This window comes from Nicotiana tomentosiformis, chromosome 2, assembly GCF_000390325.3.
Source record: "Nicotiana tomentosiformis chromosome 2, ASM39032v3, whole genome shotgun sequence".
NCBI lineage: Eukaryota > Viridiplantae > Streptophyta > Magnoliopsida > Solanales > Solanaceae > Nicotiana > Nicotiana tomentosiformis.
Window position 1 is genome coordinate 76,198,865 of NC_090813.1, and position 23,291 is coordinate 76,222,155.

A 23,291-nucleotide genomic window follows, 5' to 3' on the forward strand; every position below is an offset into this window, starting at 1 on the left:
AATTATTTTTTTATTTTTTTAGCTTACCAGAATATGTCCAAATTCATTCTCTTTGAATTGAATTTTATAACGTCCCATTTATTTCTTTGTAACTGCCATGCTTTAATTTTTGTAACAGCTATGTTTAACTTTTGTAACAATTGTAGTTAATCTTTTGTAACAACTTCATCTTTAATTTCTGTAACAACTATAGATTAATTTCTTCATCTGTAACTGTCCAACTACTTTGCCTACAAAAAGCAGTCTTCTTTGTGAATTATCTAACACAGAAAACACATTCTTGTTCATAACGATTACAGCCACGAGTGCACGTGTTTGGAGGTGATGTGGAACCTTGGGGAGCAACCGGTCATAACGATTTGTAACCAGTCGGGTCGAAACCGCTTTCAAGGCAGTGGCTTGCCACGACACAGTATTTTCGATAAATTGTTCTTGTTTCATTCTTGTTCTTGGTCAATATTATCTACTATTTTTCTTACAATAAGAGCTTTACAGTCATCTTCAGTTTGTTCTCTAGTTTCTGTCGGAGTTCCGACGGATCCAATTTTCCAGCCATTGTAATCTTGTACACAGTTGCAATTTGCTCTATCTTCAACCATGAATTAAGCCCTATTCAACAGAAATTAGGAAAAACAAGTAATAACAATGCAAAATTCTTAAATTCTAAAATTATCGGATTGTTACCATGCAAATCGTGAACACATTTGAGAACTTTTTTTGTGCAATCTTCACAAGAACAATGCATGTCAATTTGGAGTATTGCAACTTTTTCTTCTTCCATTTCGTGTGAAATCTTTTGCCCTGTTAGTTTGATGCAAAATTTTCTTTGGAAGTTGCTGAGGCTGTTTAAAAAAAACTAGGGGGAAAAGTTAGTTATATGGGGAGCTGAGCTGTAACAGGCCACGAGATACGGTTAAGCAGTAAGAAAATATTTCTATTTTAAAGAAGACTTATTACACTTCACACATATTTAGCGAAAAATACAAAATACACGTCATGTATGTATATTATATACCCTTGTAATACCATTAAGGTCCTAAGTCAATCTATAATTTTTACAAATAGAATTATTTAGGCCACAATTTAAATTGGGGCAAGTGCACAGATAGCCATTTTTGGGATGTTATTTAGAGATTAGCCAGTACATATTTTATCCTGAAATTTTAAACTAAAAATCTTTACTTCAGGACAATTCAGAACACTTTTGTCCCAAAAAATTAAACTGAAAAACTGAAATTCAAGACACACTGGCTAATTTCTAAATAGCGGTCTTTTAGAGTGGCTACATGATGTCATTTCTACATCTACATTTTATTTTTGTGTAGTGAATTTATGTGAAACTAACCTCGCGGTTATTTTTACAAGTTTCACAAAGTTATGATGGCCAGAAAAATGAAAAATTACGTGTTCTCAAATTATGTCGGACGGTTCATAACTTTCACAAAGTTATGCTGAGCAGAAGAACGAAAAATTTTGTGTTTACAAGTTATGCCGGACGGACCATAATCTTGATACAAATAATTCTACGTGTTGGAGAATTTTCACATTTATACTATTTCTTTTATACAATGTTTGGATAGACCGCCGTTTGTTATAATTTAATAATATTTTTATTATTTGGTTGAATGCGGTACTATATAATATGTAAGTTTATTAAAACACCCTTAACTCTTAATTACAATTATATATAGTAAATTAAGGTAAAAGATAAAATAGAAACTTTAAAAAATAATTAGGTGGTGCAGGGATGGGTGGTGGTGAGGGGTCGTGAGTGGCGGTGGGGTGGTTGGCAAGAGGGTTGGGGTGGGGGTGTGTGATGGATGTGGTTGGGCAGTGTGGGGGTATAATGCAAAAATGAAATACGTAATCATGCAAAAAATCCTATAACGACAAAGGGATCGTACTTGCACCACAAAATCAACTTTCAAGGAATATAAGGTTTCTGTGAACAAGAAAATAGTGAATTCACCTACAATAAAGAAAGACCTAAATAGTACAATAACAGATCTCAGACGTTCAGTGCAACAAAACGCAGCAGCTATTGTCCGTCTCGAACCAATAAAATAGTAGTAGAATGGCACAGAAGGTAGTAAGTGATACAAAATTCATAAAGAAAAGAGTTATTTTGTAGAGGACAACACATTACACATTAAAGATTAATGAAATTAGGCACAATGGCAATCATTCTGCAGCAGTAGGTTCTTCTGATGTCTGAGTAACTTTGGCATCACTGGGAGGTGCATCTGAAGTTCCATTTGGTGCTTCATCTTTAGCATTCTTGGAATCTTTCCCCTTGGCGTCTTTTCCATCCTTGGTGTCTTTTCCATCCTTCGCAGCTTTGGCGTCCTTGGCAGGAGGGGGAGGGGGTGGTATCATGTGAGGTGGTGGGCTGTGCTTAAGCTTCAGCAGTATGTGGCGCATCCTTGAAAGTTCAGTAGGTTTCCCAGGTTTAGGCCCTTGGAGAACTGTGACGGATGGCTTCTTCTCTTGATCCTTCTTCCTTCCCTTCTTCTCAATGGTGGCCACCTCCTTAGGAATGAGCTCAGCTATGGCTTTCCAATATTGTTTGTCAGCTTCTTTATGGAACTTTTCTTGATTACTCAAGTACAACTGTCAAGGCGAAATAACTTGTCAAAGTTATAGATAAAAAAGTTTTAAGCAAGAGTATGAAGGATCAAATGTAACTCCAGTTAGTAAGAGTAACTATACTCTCTAAAGCTTCACCTTCTCTTTCTCACGGTTTGTTGACTGGTTGGTCTCAACAGTGAGCTTTCTTTTCTCATAGAATGCTTTCTTATATTCTTCACCTTCCTCAATAATTTGGTTTCTGATTTCCTTTTCCCTCTTCTCCTTCTCCTCAAGACGGATAGCATTTTGCCTGCATTCACCAAAAAACAAGTGAAAAATGGATTATAGCAAGGCACATATATACGAGCACCTTCAAAATTCCCAACAGAGAATTGCGCACATATCCATAATTTGATCTAGTATATGCTAATTAAACCTCCAAAATTTGTCACTCATTTGACATTCTACATGCATATGAATTGCTCGCTATTCCTCCTTTCAACTACGGGGAGTTAGAAAAATCTGTGGCCAATAAGAAGCATGTGCTACTGTCATGGGATTCTTTTTTATTTATGGGAGAAAAGCAAAAAGAAACATCGCCTAGATGGCTAAAATTCTCTTCTCCAGCAACAGTCGTTCGTTGCTGTTCAACACCTCACCTCCTAATACAAAGCCATAACCCAATCCCTGCCCCCACACACAATTGTTACGTTTGCAACTGCCCTTCATTGTTATCAAAGGCGACTGGTATAAAGCCAAGTCTAATGGGACTGTAAATTACAAAACTCAATAAAGCATGTGCTCTAGAGAAGGAAGAAACAAATTGGGGGGGGGGGGGGGGGGGTGGTGGAGAGGATAAAAGTAAAAAAATAAAAATGCATATATTTATTATTTAATGCAAGGAAAAATAATTATAAACACAATTAATAATCATATTGGGAAAAGATTGAGAGAGCTATAATTAAGTGAAAGACAGTAAAATCACGTCAACCAAATTCAAGAGCTGTATACATTTTTTTAATGAGGTGCAATGCAGTTTTAAGTTTCTAATCACGATCTTAAGGCTAATTTTATTGCACTAAATTTCTAATTTCTTAATTCTAATAACTAAAAACTCATTCACATTAACAATTAATATGTGACTTTGCGACTTTATTTATTACAAAGTGTCATGGCGTTCAACGTAGTGCCTTCAATGATCTGTTGTCTAAACACGATAAAGAGTTCAACAAGTAGTTCCCTATGCACCTAGTTTCAAGGCTGAAGGCATGCCTCAAGTTATAACATCACTACTCCCCGTTCTAATGTGATCGACAACAATCCTATCCCTTTACTGGTTCTCGTTTATTTTAATCTTTTCTTCTTGTTTTTGTTGATGTAAACGTCTTCATGCCCCCCCCCCCCCCCCAAAAAAAAAAAATCTACTACTACTACAATTTTATAGGTAAAAGGATGGGATCTTGATGGATCAGGAGGATAAAAAGGTCCTGTTGAGCCATTGCACCCCAGCTCATTTGTTGTTACTACTATTATGACTGAGTTTGTCTTCTTCTTTTTTTAAAAAAGGCAAAAGTATCCCTTTGTCTCGCTCACATGAACTACATGCGTCTTTTTTTAGACTTAAAATGCACATAAGAATAGTTGAAGGTTATATTTGTAATTATTAAAGTGCAAGAGGGATATTTTCTAGAATGTCCCTTTAACCCTCTCTATTGCGATAAAGATCAACTGCTATGGAATAGGAGCAACATCTGGTCCTAATCCAGCCAATAGCACCAATAGAGTGCTACTCCATATGTATCACCCCCACGCCACCAATAGAATGCTACTCCATTTGTATCACCCCCACGCCATACCTCCCCCATTTCTTTTTTTCCCTTTTTGGAAAAAGCCACAACCCCCAATTCAAACAAAATGATGATTACCAAATGGAAAAGGAATTGTACAGAACCAATCATTCTCAATAAAGAATTAGCCAAGCGAAACTTGGCCGATATTTTCCTAAGCTAACTTTCCAGAATATGCTTTTTTAGCACACTACTACCAGTAGAACAAAGTCAAATCAACTTTAGATCTCAATTAACAATGAGATGCAACCACTAATGTAGAACTTTGTATCATCTGTCTAAGTTCTTTCTCCATACGCGACGATCTATGAACCAATTCCAGAAATTAATCTAGCTCTAACAATATCTTTTTTTAGCTTTAAATATAACTAACTAGCTATTGCCACAAACTTTACTTAATTTTACCACTAAAGAATAACTAACTTATTGGGGATATACCACACTAAAAATTATTCTGTCCCATGGCACAAAGAAGTAATCTTTACACCACTCAATGCAGTAGAAAATCAGCACCAATAAAGTTCTCACAAATTTTTGATCGTTATGCATCACCTCCGGCAAAAGATGACTAGCAACAAAATACTCGAAAAGATAAGATCTAAAGAATCCAATTTTTCTATTTTCAGTCTCTTTTCTCCGCTAAGAAATCATAAGGATGAGCCGTTTACACAACTAAATCTATTTAAAATGAGAACAAACCGAAAACTAACAGATCTATTAATATCATCACCAGATCTGCAAATCAAACCATAAAATAAAAAATTGCGGAACTAAAATCACAGTTCGATATAGCTCACTAAAGAGCTTACGAACTATAAAATAAAACTGATCTTATCAATGAACTGGCATTTACAGTAATTAACAATAAGCAATAGATCTATCAATATAAGTTAAAATCTAAAAAAACAGCTCAATTTCGATTTTTTCCAATTTTGGCAATATAGTGAATTAAAATAAATTCGCAATAAAATAGGAATGAAGTAGAACAAACCTACGCCATTCGCGGAGTGCAAAACCTTCCTCTCGCATTTCATTAGGAGGAGGAAGGACGGGTCCATCGGAGCTGAAAATTCCCTCAGAATCATCACCTAGATCGTAGGGCTTACCATTCCCATTCGGGATCGGAGCTCCGAATGGATCGGTTTGGCTATCCGACACGAACCCGTAGGGATCGGGACTATCGACGGTATGAGAAACGTGTTCCACCGTCACTTCCTCCTCATACTCTCCACCGAATCCGCCAGAGCCATGGTACGGCGACGTGAAAGAGGATTCTTCGTAGCTGCCGTAGTCTCCGTCGTCGAACGGAGTTGATGCCGCCGGTGCCGGTGCCGGTGCCGGCGACTCACCGTCCATACTGAACGCATCGAATGAAGCCATTCCTCTTCTCCTTCTCTCTTCTTTCTCTCTCTAGCTCTGCAAAATCCCTGGATTAAGAGATTTTTCTCTCTCAATACATATATATAAGCACACACATAAACGTGAGAATCTCTGTATATATATGTGTTAATTATGTTCTTATACTGTTTATTCACTTTTTTTACTTTATGTTTGCAGTCAAAAATGGGGAATTTACAAGATGAATTTACTATAGACAAGGGTAAATTTATTACAAGAAGATATGTAGTCAACTTTAAGTAGTTGGATGGAGATTTTGTTGACTAAAGAAGATCTTATTTGTGGTTATACATTTTTTACTTAATTATGAATAATAACATTTATTTCATGAAAAATATATAAATTTTGTTCGATTTTGTAAAACACCTCGAATGAAAAGAAAAAAAAAATTACGTAAGAAGAAAAGAAGAGAAGAAGGAATCATGGAAGAGAAATAAATATTAATTGTCATTAAACACTAATAGCATTAATGAAACAACTTGGCTAGAAGTTTATGGATTTCACTCTTTCAATCAAGTATGCCTTTAACATTCACAATGTAATTGAATATGCTATGTATTTTTTATAATAGTTTATTTTGCTTTAATTAAAAAACTATAAGACGAATATTTTTCAAAGTTGTTACGATAATGTTTTTTAACATGTTATAAGATATGTACTTTTTCAATTTACCTATTTTAATTTCGTTCACCCTTCAACGAATATTCTTTGACATTTTAAATTTTGTCCATAATCTTATTATCACCCTAAAAAGCAATATGAATTTAAATTTATCTATTAGTTATTGTCACGACCCAAACCGATAGGCGGTGACGAGTGCCCGAGTTCTACCTATTGAACACCCATAAGCATTCGTCTAAGATATAAACATGAAATAAGTGTAGGTCATGCATAACGTCTGAAAATAAACTATTAATTCATATGAACAACCTACGTGGGAAAACATGCCCAAAAGACATATATACATACATATATATACTGTAGGGCGAGCCGACAAGGCCACATACTATATAAATATACATGACTGTCTACAGACCTCTAATAGAGTGTACAACTGTATAAAGGAAGAGATTGGGCCCCGTCGTACCCATATATATATATGTAAACACATCGTACCAAAACTCAAAGCAGCTCCGGATCAAATGGAGCACACCAACTCTCGCTGATCAAGGATCCTAAGAAGGGGGGCCGTCAGCCTGTCTACCTGCACCTGCGGGCATGAAACGCAGCGTCCCCAGGCAAAAAGGGATGTCAGTACGAATAATGTACTGAGTATGTAAAGCATGAAAATCAATACATAAAAGACATAGATGAAACATGGGGTAAAGAATTTCACCTGTGAGTCTAAATAACTTTGTGAATCCTGAAACATTTATAATATCATGCACGTGCGTGTAAATGCCGTATCATGCATAGGTATAGGTGTACATAACATTATCAAGCCTCTGAGGGCATCCCATCATATCATCTCGGCCACTGTGGGCAAAATCATCAACATATACCAGCTGATCAGATGGTGGTGCGTATATAACGCCTTAACCTTTTTTCATATCCCATATACATATAATATACGCGTATATAACGCCTTCTGGTCATGGGTCAATGTACATATTTAAATGCATGAAATGCATAAGAAATACGTTAATAAGATTTCTCGAATATCATAAAATTTATATTCCTTTCGGACAAACTTTATCAAATACATATTTTTCTGGGACTCATGAACAGAGGATATAATAATAATTCACATGGGGAATCAAGAATATAGACACCCCTAGTATTTCTATGAATAGAGTCATTTATGAAAGTTGCGTATTTTGCTCGTTTCGTTTGTATCATTTGGATCATGCCAAAAGAAAGAAGGGATAGCCTTAACATACCTCAAGTCGTCAATGCAACTCAAAAACAAGCTTATGACAACTAGAGCGCCAATCCTATAGCAAAGAAATACGTGTACGATTTAGATGGCGGTAGTATATTACGTATCTCAAATGATAACTCGATTCTAAAATAAAACGGGCAGCATTTTCCCTGATTTTACAGCTCCCTCAAGCTTACTATAGGCGAGATACAAACATAATACAATCAGCAACTTAAAACCAACCTAATTACAATTCGAGACCTTCAATACAACAAAACCCTCAAATAAACCATAATACACCCAATCAACAAATTATCAATTAGCCTGCAACTACAACGACGAGCGACCAGCCTACTACCCTACCACATGTGGCGTTTCTCCACGCCATTTTTATCTTTCCAAACTCCATAAATCAGCAGCACAATAGACTGCCCAAAAGCAACACAAAACAGCCCACAAAACAGTCCACTACAAATCAAATAATTCGAACTCACAGTTTTCGATCACCGTCCCGTGTGGTCTAACTATTAAGAAACGAATTTATCAACTTTTCTTGATATTTTAAAGCTTAAATACAAAAATTATAAATTTTTATTAACTATTAAATACATTTCAAAACTCAAACTACAAAGAAAAAGAGGGATGATATAGTGATACTTACGTCGTAGGGATCGTTCTGATGTTATCGCTTCTCGATTTCGTATCCGGGATGTTAGTATTATTTGAAACTATTAGAGAGCTCAAAGACCGTTCTTTTATGGTGTCTCTGGTCAGATTCTATGTAAAATGAAGAGGGAGAGACGAGTTAAAACATATTTATCAAACTTTTGAAAAGTCAAAAGGTGCTAGCTTGGCACCCTCTGATTCGCCCATTTTCCAATACTTATATCTTTTTATTCGGATATCGTATGAACAAACGGTTAAAAGCGTTGGAAACTACATTCCAAGACCTTCAATTTGGTATATAATATGTCCCAAAAAGACCTCATATAGCATACGAAATTTATTTCTCAAAAAGCTCTGTTATATGGCAAATTCTTAGTCGATTTTTCCGCAATTTTAATCCGATTTTCCCCAAACTTTATGTATTTTTTCCAACCATCATATATAGTCATATTATAACTTTAAACTCATTTAAATCATGATTAACAAATATCATATTCATTGTACGTCACCTTCGGACGTACATGGTGTAACAGTTATCCTCTCCTCTCCTCATTTTCTTCAATGCAAAAGATCGGAACTTTTAACTAACTATTTCATCTCTTCTCTAAAACAATCAGTACTCGTTAGAAGACTGTTGTTTGCGTATAGATCCCCAGTCGTGCTTCTGGTTTCGTTCCAATCATCATATTGATGATATCTTCTAATAACATGGTTTGAAAGAAACATCGTTTTTTATTTCTTTAATTTGTTAGTGCCATGTTTTCATTTACTTGTTTATCTTCCCTAGATCACCCAAATTTCGAGTTCATTACTCAGATGGTTACTTAGCCATTTGAAATTATCTGCTAAAGTCATCTTTCTTTCGTTTGTAACAGCAACGTCACTTAATTATGCCTTCAACACTCAGAAGGTGACTCAAATAGATTTCTCAAACTTTTGATCACCAAATACCTATTTTACCCTATAAATTATCAACTTTTACCTTCTTTATAATTTTTAAGTTTTTAATATTATAACTTTTTCTTTTTTTAATTTATATTATGGACCTACCTTAGAATAAATAAATTTTATTTATAACTAAACAAGTAAAACTAGTATTTAAGCATATATATAATGTTGGAATAATAAAATATTGAGCATAGTAGAATGAAAGAAATAAAAGTTTAAAAAATATATATTCCATGCACGTACTATAGAAAATAGTTATTTAAAATAAAAGTATTTTTATAATATACATTATATACTCTTGATAATTATGCTCAATTATATTATTATTCCGACATTACATATGCTAGAAAAGTTTTTTTATTTTATTTTTAAATAAAATTTATTTGTTCTATAGGTAAGTCCATAATGTTGATTAAAGAGAGAAAAAATTATAATATTAAAAAGGAAAAAAAACACAAGATAAAAGTTGATAATCTAGAGGGTAAAGTAGGTATTTGACAATTAAAAGTTTGAGAAATCTGGTTGAGTGAGATTCTGAGTGTTATAAGCATAGTTAAGTGACTTTTCTGTTACCAACAAAAGAAAGATGACTTTACAAGATAATTTCGAATAGTTGAATGACCATTTAAGTAATGGACTTTCCCAATTACTTTATAAACAAATTAATTAGAACTTAGAGCGATCAATGTACGAAAGTGAAAGAAATAATAAGAAGACAAGACAAAAAATATACTACAAGTGAAATTATTTTGTGGGAGGTCTGGGTGTTTTGCCCCCCTCCTCTGTATCGATAGTTTAACTAAGAAAAATGCATAAGTGAATAGAAGAGATATATATATATATATATATATATATATATATATATATATATATATATATATATATATATATGTGTGTGTGTGTGTGTGTGTGTGTGAAAGCAAACAAAATATATGATATGATGTGTCCAATTTTTTTCTCCTCCCTTCCTTTTCGCCTTTATGTCGATTCAACCACAATTTTCCCTCTTTATTCACATCTTTCTAATCCTTGCACTCCAAGTGAAGGGAAGAAAACAAAAAAAGAAAATCGGATTAAAAGATACACTTTTATCCAAAATAACCTTCGGTTTCACCTCTTTCAGTTCCACTCCCATAGTCCCATTTTATTTATTTCCTCTTCATTTTTCATCATTCATTTCCTTCTTTTCCTCTTCTCTGCATATGGAATATCTCCAGAAGTTGAAACTCACAATATTTAAAACAAGTTTGATCCATTTTCTCAGTTCCATTTGACTTTGCTTTTTGTTCAAGATTCACCTTTTGCTTTGCCCCGTCAAAATATCAAAATTGGCGAGACTCCGTATAAGAAATTAAAAGTTGTATTAATCAGTTATCCAGGTTACATTGGACAGTAATTTGTACCTCGTTGGTACTAAAGACAATGCAAAAACTAGACTACAATAAGCACAAAATTTTCCGCTTATCCTATTTGGTATTCTAAACCAGGAGAGAGGACGCTCGAAAAAGAAAAGAAAAGAAACGGTCAATCATACCCTCAATTAGCTATGGAATCGTCAAATTTGAAATGTCCTCCAGAAAACCCATTGGGCATAGCCATTACAACTTTACATCCCATCTATTTTGCCTATCCAAATGTACGATGAAAAGGGAATTCAGAGCATGCAAGAACTCCCCAAGTATGTGGCTTATGAAGTGAACCTCATTCCGATCTCTAAGTTGGTTTTGCGTCTCAGGGTCACAAATCCACACGGAAAATCACAGGGCATCCACACTTTACAGATTTGAACTGCTTGCAAAGGGTAAAGAATCCACCTAGCTGGGCTCCCAAGAGGTGATTCAATTTGCTCTGTCAATCCAGAGACTTGCTTCTGTTGTGGGAGTGCATCCGGATATAGTTGAGCTGGAACAGCAAGGAGAGCAATTCGTGGTAAAGATCCCAATTGGCTTCACAAATCACAGTGACATGCATTCCCATGTGTACAATCTCCATGCAGTTGATGTACAAGCGGAGGTCAAGAATTCTTTATATACAGTTCATGGCATAGCAGAAGTGTTCTTTGGGAATCTACCAGAAGATGGTAGTCGCTGCATACCCCGAGAATACTCAGGTCTCAATCTTTTATTGGAGAATCCCTGCTGCAATGATCTGGATCAAAGAGCAACATTAAAATGCATCCAAAGAAACAATAAAACTAGTTTGCCTCAAACAAAGCCATGGAGAACACAAATCCAAAACAAAGAAAACACAAATTAGGATCAGATGGCAGCAAAAAAACAAATAAGCAGAAGAATCTGTATATAACCCCCCCCCCCCCCCCCCCCCAAGACACAGTTTCATTTAGGTTCGCTCTGGGAGGCGACATAAGTAAATCGCCTTCCAAAATACGTTTAGTCTAGGATGAAAGTCAAATGGCAGAAATCACTTGCCTCGGAGAACCCTGACGCTTGTGAGAAAATTGACCCAGCTCTGACTTCAAAGCAACTAGAGCCCTTTCAGCAGCCTAGGGAGACAAATGTGCAGCCAAAAATTTTAAACCAAAGAGAAAAGGGATCAAAGAGGAACTAAAAATGTAAGCTCTACAATCTAAGGTACCTGTGCTTTAGCATCATCCCATGTTGAACCAATTCCCTTGCCAAATACTTGTCCATCTATTTCCACCTGTATTGTTATCACCAAGGGACACAAGTAACTAAGCAAAATGTCAGCAAGCTAAAAAAAAATATTAACATACATGGCAACTCCGCCATCTTAAGTGCATACTTGTTTCTTGTAACTATGAGAATCACTACTTTGCAACCAAAATAACAAACCATATCTCCACCGACCACCATCTATGCATTTCTAATATCGACCTTAATATTAGCAAACAATGCTTTCCAGAAACCTCGATATCAGATTAAACGTTAAATATTATTTAACCTACAAAAGAGAGCACTGGACACAAAATTCTTCTGTTGGTGCAGGAATTTCAAGGCAACAACAATGAGGACAGTTTTCGAAGGCCAGACAAGAAAGGTGAATTTATGGTAAGATCCTATGTCAGAGATTTTACAGTAGAGAATGTACATGAACAGTTAGCCATGGAGAAATACTGGAAAACTAGTGCACAAGGTGGAATGTTTTTCTTGGTTGGCAACGCATGAATGTTTGATTGACACAGTAAAAAAAGTGGGCTAGTCAATATTCATCCTCAACAGATGTTATCTATGTGAGAAGAATAGAGGAAAAACAGTAACATTGAAGTGCAACAGTTTCAAAAATGTCTTCAAGGTTAAATGAACAATGCCAAGACCAACCAAGAAGTTATTTGAATAGAATAACAGAAATGCTATATCTCATCAGCTCCCTTCAGGCTTAGCGGGGGATCATCTCTTGAACTGTACATATTCAAGAAATCTCATAGTGATCTCTAAATTAATAAAAATCTTTTCTAAACTGATTATTAAATAGATAGATAAAACACACACACACACACACACACACACACAGCGCACTAAATGCCAATGATAAAAGATGACCAAGATCCACTCTGCCAATGTAGCACAACGTCACAATTAGTGCAAAATCATAAATGGTACATCGCCTCTAAACCATGAGTAAAAAAGATGTAAGGAAGAGTTCCTAAAACTACAACTGTGCATGTTGTTTCGATCAAACAGCAATAGCAAAGAAGAAAGAGAAGTAAATAAGCAACCTGGGCGTATATTTCAGTTTTCCCCGGATTAGCTGAAAGTTGAGGCTGAGTTTGGAATGCCAAACCAAGTCCTTCAATCGCACACTGAAGAATCAAAATAATCAATGGCATAATCCAAGACCTCAAAGAAAAACTGAGGTAAATAGGGTACACTAAAATAGCAAACTTATAAAATCTTACCAGTTCTCTAAGGGAGGCAACTGAACCCACTGACTTCTTCAAGACCTCCAGCCTTGGATCCAACACTCTGGAAGGCTCTGATGCAAACGAATGTGACACACGATCCTCCTTGAGATATGATTGATACCCAAAAGGACTCATGTCGTCAACAAACCCATTATCACTTGCATTTGGAAACCTAAATCCATCCCCTGCTGTGGAACTGGGATCAGGTTTGAGACGTGACAAGTATTTGTCTGCAGATGCAATATGAAAAAAAGTAAGAAAGATCATACACATTTGGCAACATTAACATCTGACCACGATGACCATCAAAATCCCCAGATATTGCATATCGCCAGTTAATTTTTAAAAAAAAACGCTCTGCACCAAGTGTCCCGTATAAGACTAGTAGAGATGGATATCATCACCAAGAGCAAAGATAATTCGTTATCCCCCCTTAACCCCAATCTTCCCCAACCACAAATCTTATGGCTAATTTATATTTATACCAAAAATCTATGTTGCTCGGACTCTCCGAAAATGTTGTCGGGTGCGTGTCGGATCCTCCAAAAATAGTGTATTTTTGGAGGATCCGACACGGGTGCGGCATCATTTTGGAGAGTCTGTGCAACATAGCCAAAAATAGGTCACATTAGATACCTATAATATCTCTCAAAAGTTCCTTAACACAAGGATTCAACAGCTAATATCAACATAAAAAAGTCTGAGCAAAATGAAGTAATATGATCACAGCTGTTCCACTAAAGAAAGAAACTTTCTTCTCTCTCTGGCCTTTTTTTGGGTAAGGAGCTGGTTAACTGACATCACACACATCGTTCATAGAATATTCTACCGAAGCATTAGTCACACGTAACTAGAAGGATGACTTCTTGAACGAAGGAAAAAGCAGCATCTATATACACTGCAAAACCTCCTATCTTTTTTTTCTTTTTCTTTTTTTGGGTCATTTTGGTTAGGAGGGAAAGGCGATGCGAGGCTCATTTACAAGTGATAAAGGTCAACATCAGCTGAAAATAAAGCATAAATGTCAGAGCTCGCATTGAAGTAACGAACAACTTAGTGAATTAGTAGGAAAAATCGAACTCTGTGGCGCGGCAGCATGAAATCCTTTTAGCATGACTATTTTTATTCCCACCAGGGCTTTTCAAGCTTATTCTTTTTTTCTCTCTTTTTTGATAAGGTCCACCAGGGCTCTTCAAGCTTATTCTCCATGTTCAAATAATATTCCCATTAGACCAAACAAAATTCACAAAGCAAAATGTCACTGTTAAGAGGCATCATTTACAGCGGAATCCTTTAGACAACTTCAAAGTCAGCACAAAATGAAAAACCCCAACCCTCTCTGAAGACTGCACAGGAATACTCATACTTCCCAGCAACAATGACATCAGTTCAGAACTTTACTCTATCACCACGTTTGCTCAAAGTACACTCCATGACCATGGAAATACATATTTGGTCAGCTAATACAAGAAGATGTGATCTAATTGCAGTAAAGCCAACTTCTGCAAATGTCGAATCATTTCCTACTGTCAATTGTGACAGACAACAACACAACTTACCTGCCAGATTCATAAGAGATTCCTCAGCAGCCTGACGCTGTGCTTCCCTTCTCGTCCGGCCAATTCCTTCTCCAATTTTTTCTCCAGCAAACCACACCTACACAAGCAATAGAAACCACGATTCAATAAGATGGCTAGACCTCAGTAAAAAGAAAGCAGAAAACCAGGGAGGAAGCTCGTCTTAACAAAGCTGATGACGAGCAATTACGAGCACATCAATTGCTGACGTTCATGCTACTGAAACATGGCTTTACAAAGCTCACCAGAGACACAAGCAAGATCCATAGGAACTTGCAGATAGTGCTCCATGCTCCATTAAGTAAAAGTGAGACATAAAGCTCATTGGAATAGTGGAATGCGGATATAAGTGCTACAACATACCTCCACAGAAAACTGCAGTTCTGGACTTGAAAGCAAACCTGACTTGAATTCCACCTGCAAGTATTTGTCATAAGCATTCAGAGACCTCACAAAGAGGAGGGAGGAAACTATATTATAGTGCCGCATGATGACTGGGCATAGGGGGGAGAGTACCTTTGCTCCACACTTGAATGCAATATCCTGTAAAGCTCCAGCAGGTGTTTCTAAATATGGATCATAATGTCCAGGTTCAAGGTCAAGATCCCTGTTGCTGGAAGATGACCGACCCAAGGAGACTTCCTCACCTGTGAAACTAGAATTTGTGAACACAACATGATGTTCTGAATATAGATTTAGCTCATTTCATGTCTTTCGTCCAATGACATTCACACAGTAGTAGTATCAAAAACCTGTGTTGTTATCTTGTTTTTTCTTCCAAATTTCATGTGTGTACTTTATTAGAACAAAGTGCAGTTAATTAGGCTGTACGCATAAAACACTTCTACTTAGATCAGCACGGATGATAATATCTCATCACCTATTCATGGGCAGAAAAACGTATGCAAATACGCACTCCTATAAACCAAATCACATTTCCCTTTTATACAAGAAGTTTTTTTTTGGGTGGGGGTGGGGGTGGGGGGTGGAGGAGGTTAAACCAAAGCACTAAGCACGAGCCCGGACTGCTTAGTTTTGTGTCTCTGGATGTTATAGGAGGTCCATACCCCACAAACTTTGTAATTTCTCGTAAAATAGCCAGTCACTTTTCAGTTAGCTGTTTCCACTTCTGAGTTCTGAGAAGGATTATTGAATTAAAGCATCTATTATTGTGAATTTCCGGTACTTGACAGGCTTTCGGATAGCAACTTAACAACTAAGAAATAATGTTGGTCAATCAGAAATTGTCCAAGTTAAAGTGTCAAAACGGTTAGGAAAGATTTTACAGGAGTGATCTCAAGCATGGTTCATGAGTATACCTGGCATTGGATGAAAAGTAGGTTGTGACTGAGAAAATCTCATCCTGTCATCCCTAGGGATTACCTGGAAAAGGAACGCAAACAAACCACAGGTCGGCCATAAGTTCCTCATAAATGAACTTTCAAAGCTGTTGCCGTTAACAAATAGATAATTTACCTCTTTTGGCAGCCTCTGGCTTTCAAAAAGAACTCTATCAGATGGGACAGAGGTCTCCATTTTGGGAAGAAAAGGTGGATGAGGAGGCCGATTCTTGTTAATATGCATAGTCTCTGAATTTAAAGGAAATTCCTTGGGAGGCAATGCTCGATTAAGTTGTCTAGGGCTCATCTCTTCCTCCACTGGAAACCAACCGTGTGGCTGCACCCGAGGTGGTACAGACACTTGTAATGGAGTCCCCATAGGAAACTGTGGTTCACTTGATACTTGATCTCTCGTGTCTTGACCATGTTGCAATATAAGCAGTCTCCTCCTTGTATCAGGATCTAGTTCAGATTCTGGTACCTCGCCCTCTTCCCTAGCAGGAGAACTTTGCAAGCTTGTGTCCTGAGGACTTAATTGAGTTACTGATGATTTAAGAACAGAAGTCACTTGAGGGAGATGCTGAGCAGGAAAAGGCACCACTGGCGCTTGAATTGTTGATTGTGAAATAGCAGGTGGGACGGGGTACTGGAGAGCTGGTGCGATTCTTGGATCCGAATTTGTCATTTGAGAAGGAACACTGGTTGAAGCCAACATTGCTTCCTAAAAGGTCAGGATAACTAAATATTACGCTACAGCATTCGACACAAATAAAACAGGAGTTCCACTACATGCCAGAGGCAACGATAAACTGTAGAAGCGAAAATTAAAAATAGGGAACAGAAAAAGCACATCCATCGCTTATGAACCTCATGAAAAGTATGAATACAAATTCTCAAACTGAATGAAAGCACTCAACCATTACAATGTTGTACCTTTAGTCTCCTTTCAACCTCAGTATCAGCCATGCCATCAAATCCAAGTGAATCTTTATTCCCATTTACAGCTGAAGGATCATCCTGACCAGCAAATAACAGATCCTCTCATACATAGTTCATAAACATTTAATTAAAGACGGTGCGAAATTTCATCATCCATATTGGAGATAACCATGAAAAGCTAAGATCTGTTATTGGAGAGAAATGGAAATCTTTAGATTTCATTCTCACAAACCTCTGAAAGCAAATAGTTGCTAACATCTGGAGCAGAAGGAACTTGCTTAATGTCATCTTCATAAGCAACTTCAGATATTCGTTGTAATAGGCCCTCATCAAAATCTCTGCACAAAGTCAGGGGAGTCAAGCGAAACTCATCTAGGTGCAATCAGAATTTTTTTTAAAAAAAAAAAATAACCCAGAGAGAAAACCAAATCTAAATACAATCAGATAAAATAAGTTGGACAAGAAAGGTGACTGGCACCAACTTATCTCTAGAGTCTCATAAAATACAACAACAACAAACCCAGTTTAATCCCATAAGTGGGGCTAGAGTCTCTTAAAATCTTACTTGAAAAATCCACCTCTGACATTGCAGGCTACATTTCTGGCAACACAAAGGACAGGAACAGAATTGTTGCCCTACAGTCAAATTGTTCAAGTGCTTCAGAATGTTAACATAATTTAGCTCAACACCTCAACAAAACACTAGAAGAATGCAGTACATACTTCAGCTTGAGGGGAAAAATATGGAGCAAATGCAGGAACAACGTGCACTCGTGGTTGATCCTTCTCATCCCACACTTTCAAGCGATCATCAATCACCAATGCCATCTTAGGATGACAATTTCCATCTTGGAATACATTGAACAAAGATTTCCTCAAACCTACAGCATATTCATGAGCAATTAGTGATTAGAGAAAGAGAAAGAAAAAGAATGATGGCCCTGGTGAAATCTAGGTAGTTTAGAAACTTGCCAGATTTAACACAGACAATACGATCCAAGAGCTCTTTTGAGTTAATCAAGTTTGAATCTGGGTCAAGAAGCCTCCACATTTCTAAAGCATAATCTCTTTCAGCCATTGTGCATACATAAACTTCAAAGCGCTTCCGACCCCTTGCAGTCAGATAGCTTCGGAGATCCTCCCAAGCAGGTCTCAATCTCACAAGAACACTAGTATCTCGGATCTGCCATGATACAGATTTCGTTATGCATCCCCAAAAAAAAAGGAAGATAAAGCTTCACACAATGAAACAGTTTAATGCAAAAGAAGAATGGCGAAGAGAAATAGACAGTCCCATCCCTAGACCCCTTTCAGTGTTGAAGGTAGGATTTACAACTGACTCGCATTCCTCATCTAGTAGTCTCAGCGGACCATAGATGGCACAATTAACAAAACAGGGATAAGAAGGTACTAAGATGATGGAATGCAAAATACACATACCATTGGATTAATACGAGTAAGAATAATGTTTCTATCTTGCAACCTAATCAGGGGTCTGACGATAGGTTGGTGATTATCAGACAACGCTGGGAAAACCTCAGACTGAGATTTGATCACCTTTCCATTGTCAATAACCTGATCATTTTCGGCATATTGCTTCAAAAAAATCTTATCCTCCTGATAACGCTTGACCTCAGATAGCATAGCAGAGGCACGCTGCGGATCTGACTCTGAATTTATTTTCCGTAGCAAGGCCTCTATTCTATCCTCAAATGAACGCATTGTGTTGGCAACTATGAGTGTCTCATCAAGGTCAAATACAATGCCAAGACATCTAAGGTTTAGCATTGTTAAACAAGAATTGTAAAGCCCTGATGCAACCTTAAATCCCCAAAAGCAAGGACACTGTCCGCCAAAATTCTTAGACTGCATGGCAACTAAATGAAGCTCCTCTCTTCCAAGTGACACTACTGCAGTCTGCATAAACAGAAAGTATGCAGTAATAATTTTAATAAGCAAGCAGTTGATATTTAAATGGGAAAGAGAAAGAGCCCAAATAAATACCAGATATAAAAGGAAAGATGTCTCAGGAAATCTAAGCCACAAAAGGCACATTCACAGAAGACATGGAAGATGCATTTGTGACAACGGTTGCAGCATGTTTATCCATTTGCAACATTTACAGTAGACTTTCAACATAGACTTTTTTATGTTCAGTATATCAGAACACTACCATTCGTAAAAGAACTTCACATACTCTTCGAGTTTTCGCTTAAATATAGACCCCTTTAGCAAGACCGAACATTACCATTCGTAAAAGAACTTCACATACTCTTCCAGTTTTCGCTTAAATATAGACCCCTTTAGCTTGCCCCAGCTTAGTATTTTTTAAAAAGATAAAATCAGGAACAAAAATAATCTCCCTTAGATTCAGTAGCTCTTTAATGAAACTTCAGCTTGTCCAGTAATATAAGAACAGATTGTGCCTTAATTAAAATCCTACAATAAAGCCCTATCCCATCAACCAACCCTTTTCTCAACTTCACACTGCATGACTGCAATACCCCATGTAGGTCTCAAATTTGATACAAAGCTGCAAAGGGAGTTCTGCAAAAGTCCAAATTTCAAGAAAAACTGCAAAAGGGTACATGCCAAATTAGCATCTCCCTCACAACAATTTTGGTCATAGTCCAAATTATCCATAGTCCAGTTGTTACAATTAGGATTTTGATTTTTTAATATGAAGGATCAAGAATTTAATTCCTCATTTTAAAATTTTGTTCTAGGATTTTTTTTTTTAAACCATAGTTAGTCAGTCTTGGAAATGATTCAAGTTCAATCAGGGTTTTTTTTTTCCTTTTTAACCATCTCAAGTTCAAGTTTTCAAGTTGAATTTGGTACACTGGCAATCAGCAATGGGTTTATACCTTGTTATCTCTGAGACAAGTGGAGTGCAAAAGAAAGAGCGGCGAGTCTTGGGACAGCGACTTTGATTTTGTTGGTTCCAATTTGAAGCTTATTCCATTTCCAGTAGTAGATGATGAAGTAATTGTGTGTAGTACTGCCAGTGGTGGACACCTCTCACTTGGTGGCGAATAGTGAGAGATCCTTATTACCTTCTCTCCCCATACGACACCGTTTTCACCACCATACAACAATTCCAGTTCTCCCACCACTCTTTCTCCTTCATACAATACCACCACCGAATTATACATTTTTCTTTTTCCTTTTTTTCTCTGGAATCACAAAAAATAAAAATAAAAATCAATTTGTATCCTTTCAGTTTCTCATCATCTTCAATAGATCTTTGAAATTATGCTTTAAATCCAAGGAAAAAAAAAGTCAAATCATGTCAAATCAACTAATCAAACGTCATCGTTTTTCAAGTTTCAGTCAGATTATCCCAGATTTACCCAAAGAATACCCAAAGAAAGTGAATTTTAGGGTTTTTATAGAAGATGATGACGATAACGATGGTGATGAAGAAGAATTAAAATCCAGATTTTCTTCTTGTTGTTGTTGTTTTCAGTATAGAGAATTAAGAGAAGATTAAAGCTAGGGTTTAGATGATTTCTTGATAGTAGTTGTAGTTGTAGTACGGCGATGAAGATGACGATGCGGTGGCTCTCAATTGTTGTGAAACCCTAGATCCACAGAGAGTGAAAGGTCAATTTTGTACACGCTCTCTCTCCTCTCTCCTTTTTCTCTCTCTCTCTCCCGCTTCCACACGTAGATGTTTATGTTGACGATATAAATAGATAAAACAAAGAAGAAAAACAAAATTCGGTGTTAATTAGATATCCATTCTTGAATTCGGGAAAAGGAAAATTACCTAAGATCCTTTGTTGAATAAAACTTACTCCCTAAATTTACAAGCAAGTGGGATTCTTTTTTACTATAGAAGATAAGCACTTCGGTTACGTCACGTATATAAGGTGGAAAAAGAAGTACACTACTTAAAACAAAACGCACCCATTGGTACCTGAACCCATTTATAGGAAAAAGTAAATAAGGTATCTTTCCGTAGATTGTTTGGTATGTATTTGTTGTATTTTATATATTCCAAGTGTCAAATCTGTTTTAACATGCTTTAATTGGTAGGTGTTGTTCTTAAATGTAAATAAATTTTTAAGTACCGTAACATTTCTCAAATATTTTGTAACATTGAACTCCTTGTCATTTGAATCCACATTCTTAGAAAAAATGGTTGGATATTGTTTTTGGGAAAACTACACAGTAAATCGCTCCCAAAAATAATAGCCGATAAAAAAATATATATATCATTGTATAATATTTATTTATTTTTTTATAAATTTAGTTAGCGGATATAATTATTTTTGAATAGTTTGTCACATGTGTAATTTGCCTATTTTTGGTTGGCCGGCCAAATTTTTCTAAAACTACTTTTACCAATAAATTATTTCACTTTTTTCAAGTTATTCAAACATAGTTTTTGCTCATTCCAACTACAGAAGAAAATTATCATGAAACATAAATTTAATATTTCACTTAAATTTGGACTGAAATTACTACTCATCATTAACATGAAATATCATGATCCTATCCATGAAAATAAATGATAGAGAAATGTATCTAAGTAATACATGAAGCTAAAGTTAGAAGTGCAATAAAATATTACTTTTTTGTGATAAATATCTGGCCTATTGCCAAATATAATATATTTGGCTTACTGATAAAGGATGGTAGATGGAATGCAGCAAAAGTATGTCATTCTTGAGTTTCGAATACTTAAAAGAGTAAAACGATATTAATAAAGTCAACTGTATAAATAGAATTCTATATTATATCATTCAGTACTCTTTGTATGTTAGACCAATAATATGACTACTTGTATTTCTATTTTATTTTAGGAATTGTAACACAACTCACCACCTAATGTCTTAAATTTTCAGAACTTTGAGGCATTATTATGGTATACAGTAGGAACCGAGTTCGCCTATTGCATGACGTATCGGGGATGAAATATAATAGATTGAAATATATCGGGGATGAAATATTTCATTTTAGGTACGATGTTAGAACATGCACCTTCAAAGATTATCGAGTCTGTAACCTCGGAACTGACTCTTACTCTGAATTAGCTCGAGAGAACATCATCGAACCAAAATGACGGAAGGCCGAAATATCCGTAACCGGTCGCACATTACGGCGGAAATCTCGGCACGTATCAATGAAACCAATTAATTAGCAAATCATGAGATTTTTTACCTTATATAGAGTTGTACCTAAAGTAGGAATCTCCTACTATATAAAGGGGGTCTAATTATTTATAAATGATATGGAAACTCACATCTCGAAGCAATAAACTATCATTTCTAGTTATCATTATCTCATTACTCTATTCCGGCATCGATTGTAGCACTTTCGATTCGAGGGTGATCAACCTTCATGGCCAAGATTGTTCAACTTGTGTGGTTTTGCATTTACTTTTCTTATCATTAACTTCAATCTTAATCTGATTTCTCATTTTTGTATCAAGTTAGATCACGTATCCTTAAACCCGTGTATAAATTCAATTGTTATCTAATTTTGAGAGTAAACAGTTTGGCACCCACCGTGGGCTAAGGATAATAGTGATTATTTAATACAAATCTCCATAACACACACTACTTTACACTTGCTCTTTGAAGTGTCTTTGATTCCACGCTAAAATACAAAAATATCAAACTCTCAATCAACACCTCTACATGTTGACAACGAGTCCGGTCACCAAGGCGAAAATAACAATATAGCGCCCGGTAACGAGATATTGCCTACTGATCCCGCTGGAATTCCGATTGTAAATCCGATTGACGCTAATTCGCATGTGGCTATCGATATAAACTTGCCTACCGACCCCGAAAATAGCGTTCGTGGTGGAGCTCAATTGGCAACTCGAAACAACAAAATGTTGAAGGAGACGATATCAGCCTACGAGTGATCTTCGAAATATTAGAGGCTCAACAGGCGGCGATAGCTCAGTTACAGAACCAAAGTCGTGCACCAAGCAGGGTTGAGCCCGATCCTCCCCGGGAAGTCACCCGCAGAGATGAACCGGTCATAGAAAGGTCAAACGAACATGAATCGGGGCAAACCCTGAGATTTATAAAGATACTCGAGGAGCTGACAAAATGGATAGAATCACGGGAGAAGAAGATCGAGGCTAACGACAAAAAAGATGGAAACCTACAATTCCAGGGTAGACTAAATCCCAGGAGCACCTCCGATATTGATGGGCCTGGATTCTAATAAGTTCGTGCAAAAACCCTTTCCACCCAGCCCGGCTCCGAAGCCGATCCCCAAGAAATTTTGTATGCCCGAAAT

At 36.5% G+C, this 23,291-nt stretch overlaps 2 protein-coding genes and 1 long non-coding RNA gene across 3 annotated transcripts; all 3 read right to left on the reverse strand.

Annotated features, from left to right (window-relative positions):
• Positions 1-1,904: 1,904 nt before the first annotated feature.
• LOC104110859 (clathrin light chain 1-like) lies at positions 1,905-6,104 on the reverse strand. Its single transcript, XM_009620416.4, has 3 exons — positions 5,407-6,104; positions 2,725-2,878; positions 1,905-2,610 (listed from the first exon to the last, which is right to left on the reverse strand). The coding sequence occupies exons 1-3, from the start codon at positions 5,793-5,795 to the stop codon at positions 2,182-2,184; spliced, it is 972 nt and encodes a 323-aa protein (XP_009618711.1). The 5' UTR covers positions 5,796-6,104; the 3' UTR covers positions 1,905-2,181.
• Positions 6,105-6,754: 650 nt separating this feature from the next.
• On the reverse strand, positions 6,755-8,433 carry LOC138904862 (uncharacterized). Its single transcript, XR_011413483.1, has 3 exons — positions 8,336-8,433; positions 7,694-7,747; positions 6,755-7,023 (listed from the first exon to the last, which is right to left on the reverse strand). It is a non-coding gene; the product is annotated as an uncharacterized lncRNA (long non-coding RNA).
• Positions 8,434-10,632: 2,199 nt separating this feature from the next.
• Positions 10,633-20,706, reverse strand: LOC104114320 (RNA polymerase II C-terminal domain phosphatase-like 1). Its single transcript, XM_009624737.4, has 17 exons — positions 19,895-20,706; positions 18,468-18,944; positions 18,000-18,210; positions 17,751-17,908; positions 17,593-17,663; positions 17,260-17,365; positions 17,022-17,105; positions 16,225-16,809; positions 16,068-16,131; positions 15,265-15,395; positions 15,112-15,165; positions 14,731-14,827; positions 13,166-13,401; positions 12,986-13,069; positions 11,884-11,949; positions 11,718-11,791; positions 10,633-11,436 (listed from the first exon to the last, which is right to left on the reverse strand). The coding sequence occupies exons 1-17, from the start codon at positions 20,180-20,182 to the stop codon at positions 11,325-11,327; spliced, it is 2,898 nt and encodes a 965-aa protein (XP_009623032.1). The 5' UTR covers positions 20,183-20,706; the 3' UTR covers positions 10,633-11,324.
• Positions 20,707-23,291: the final 2,585 nt, after the last annotated feature.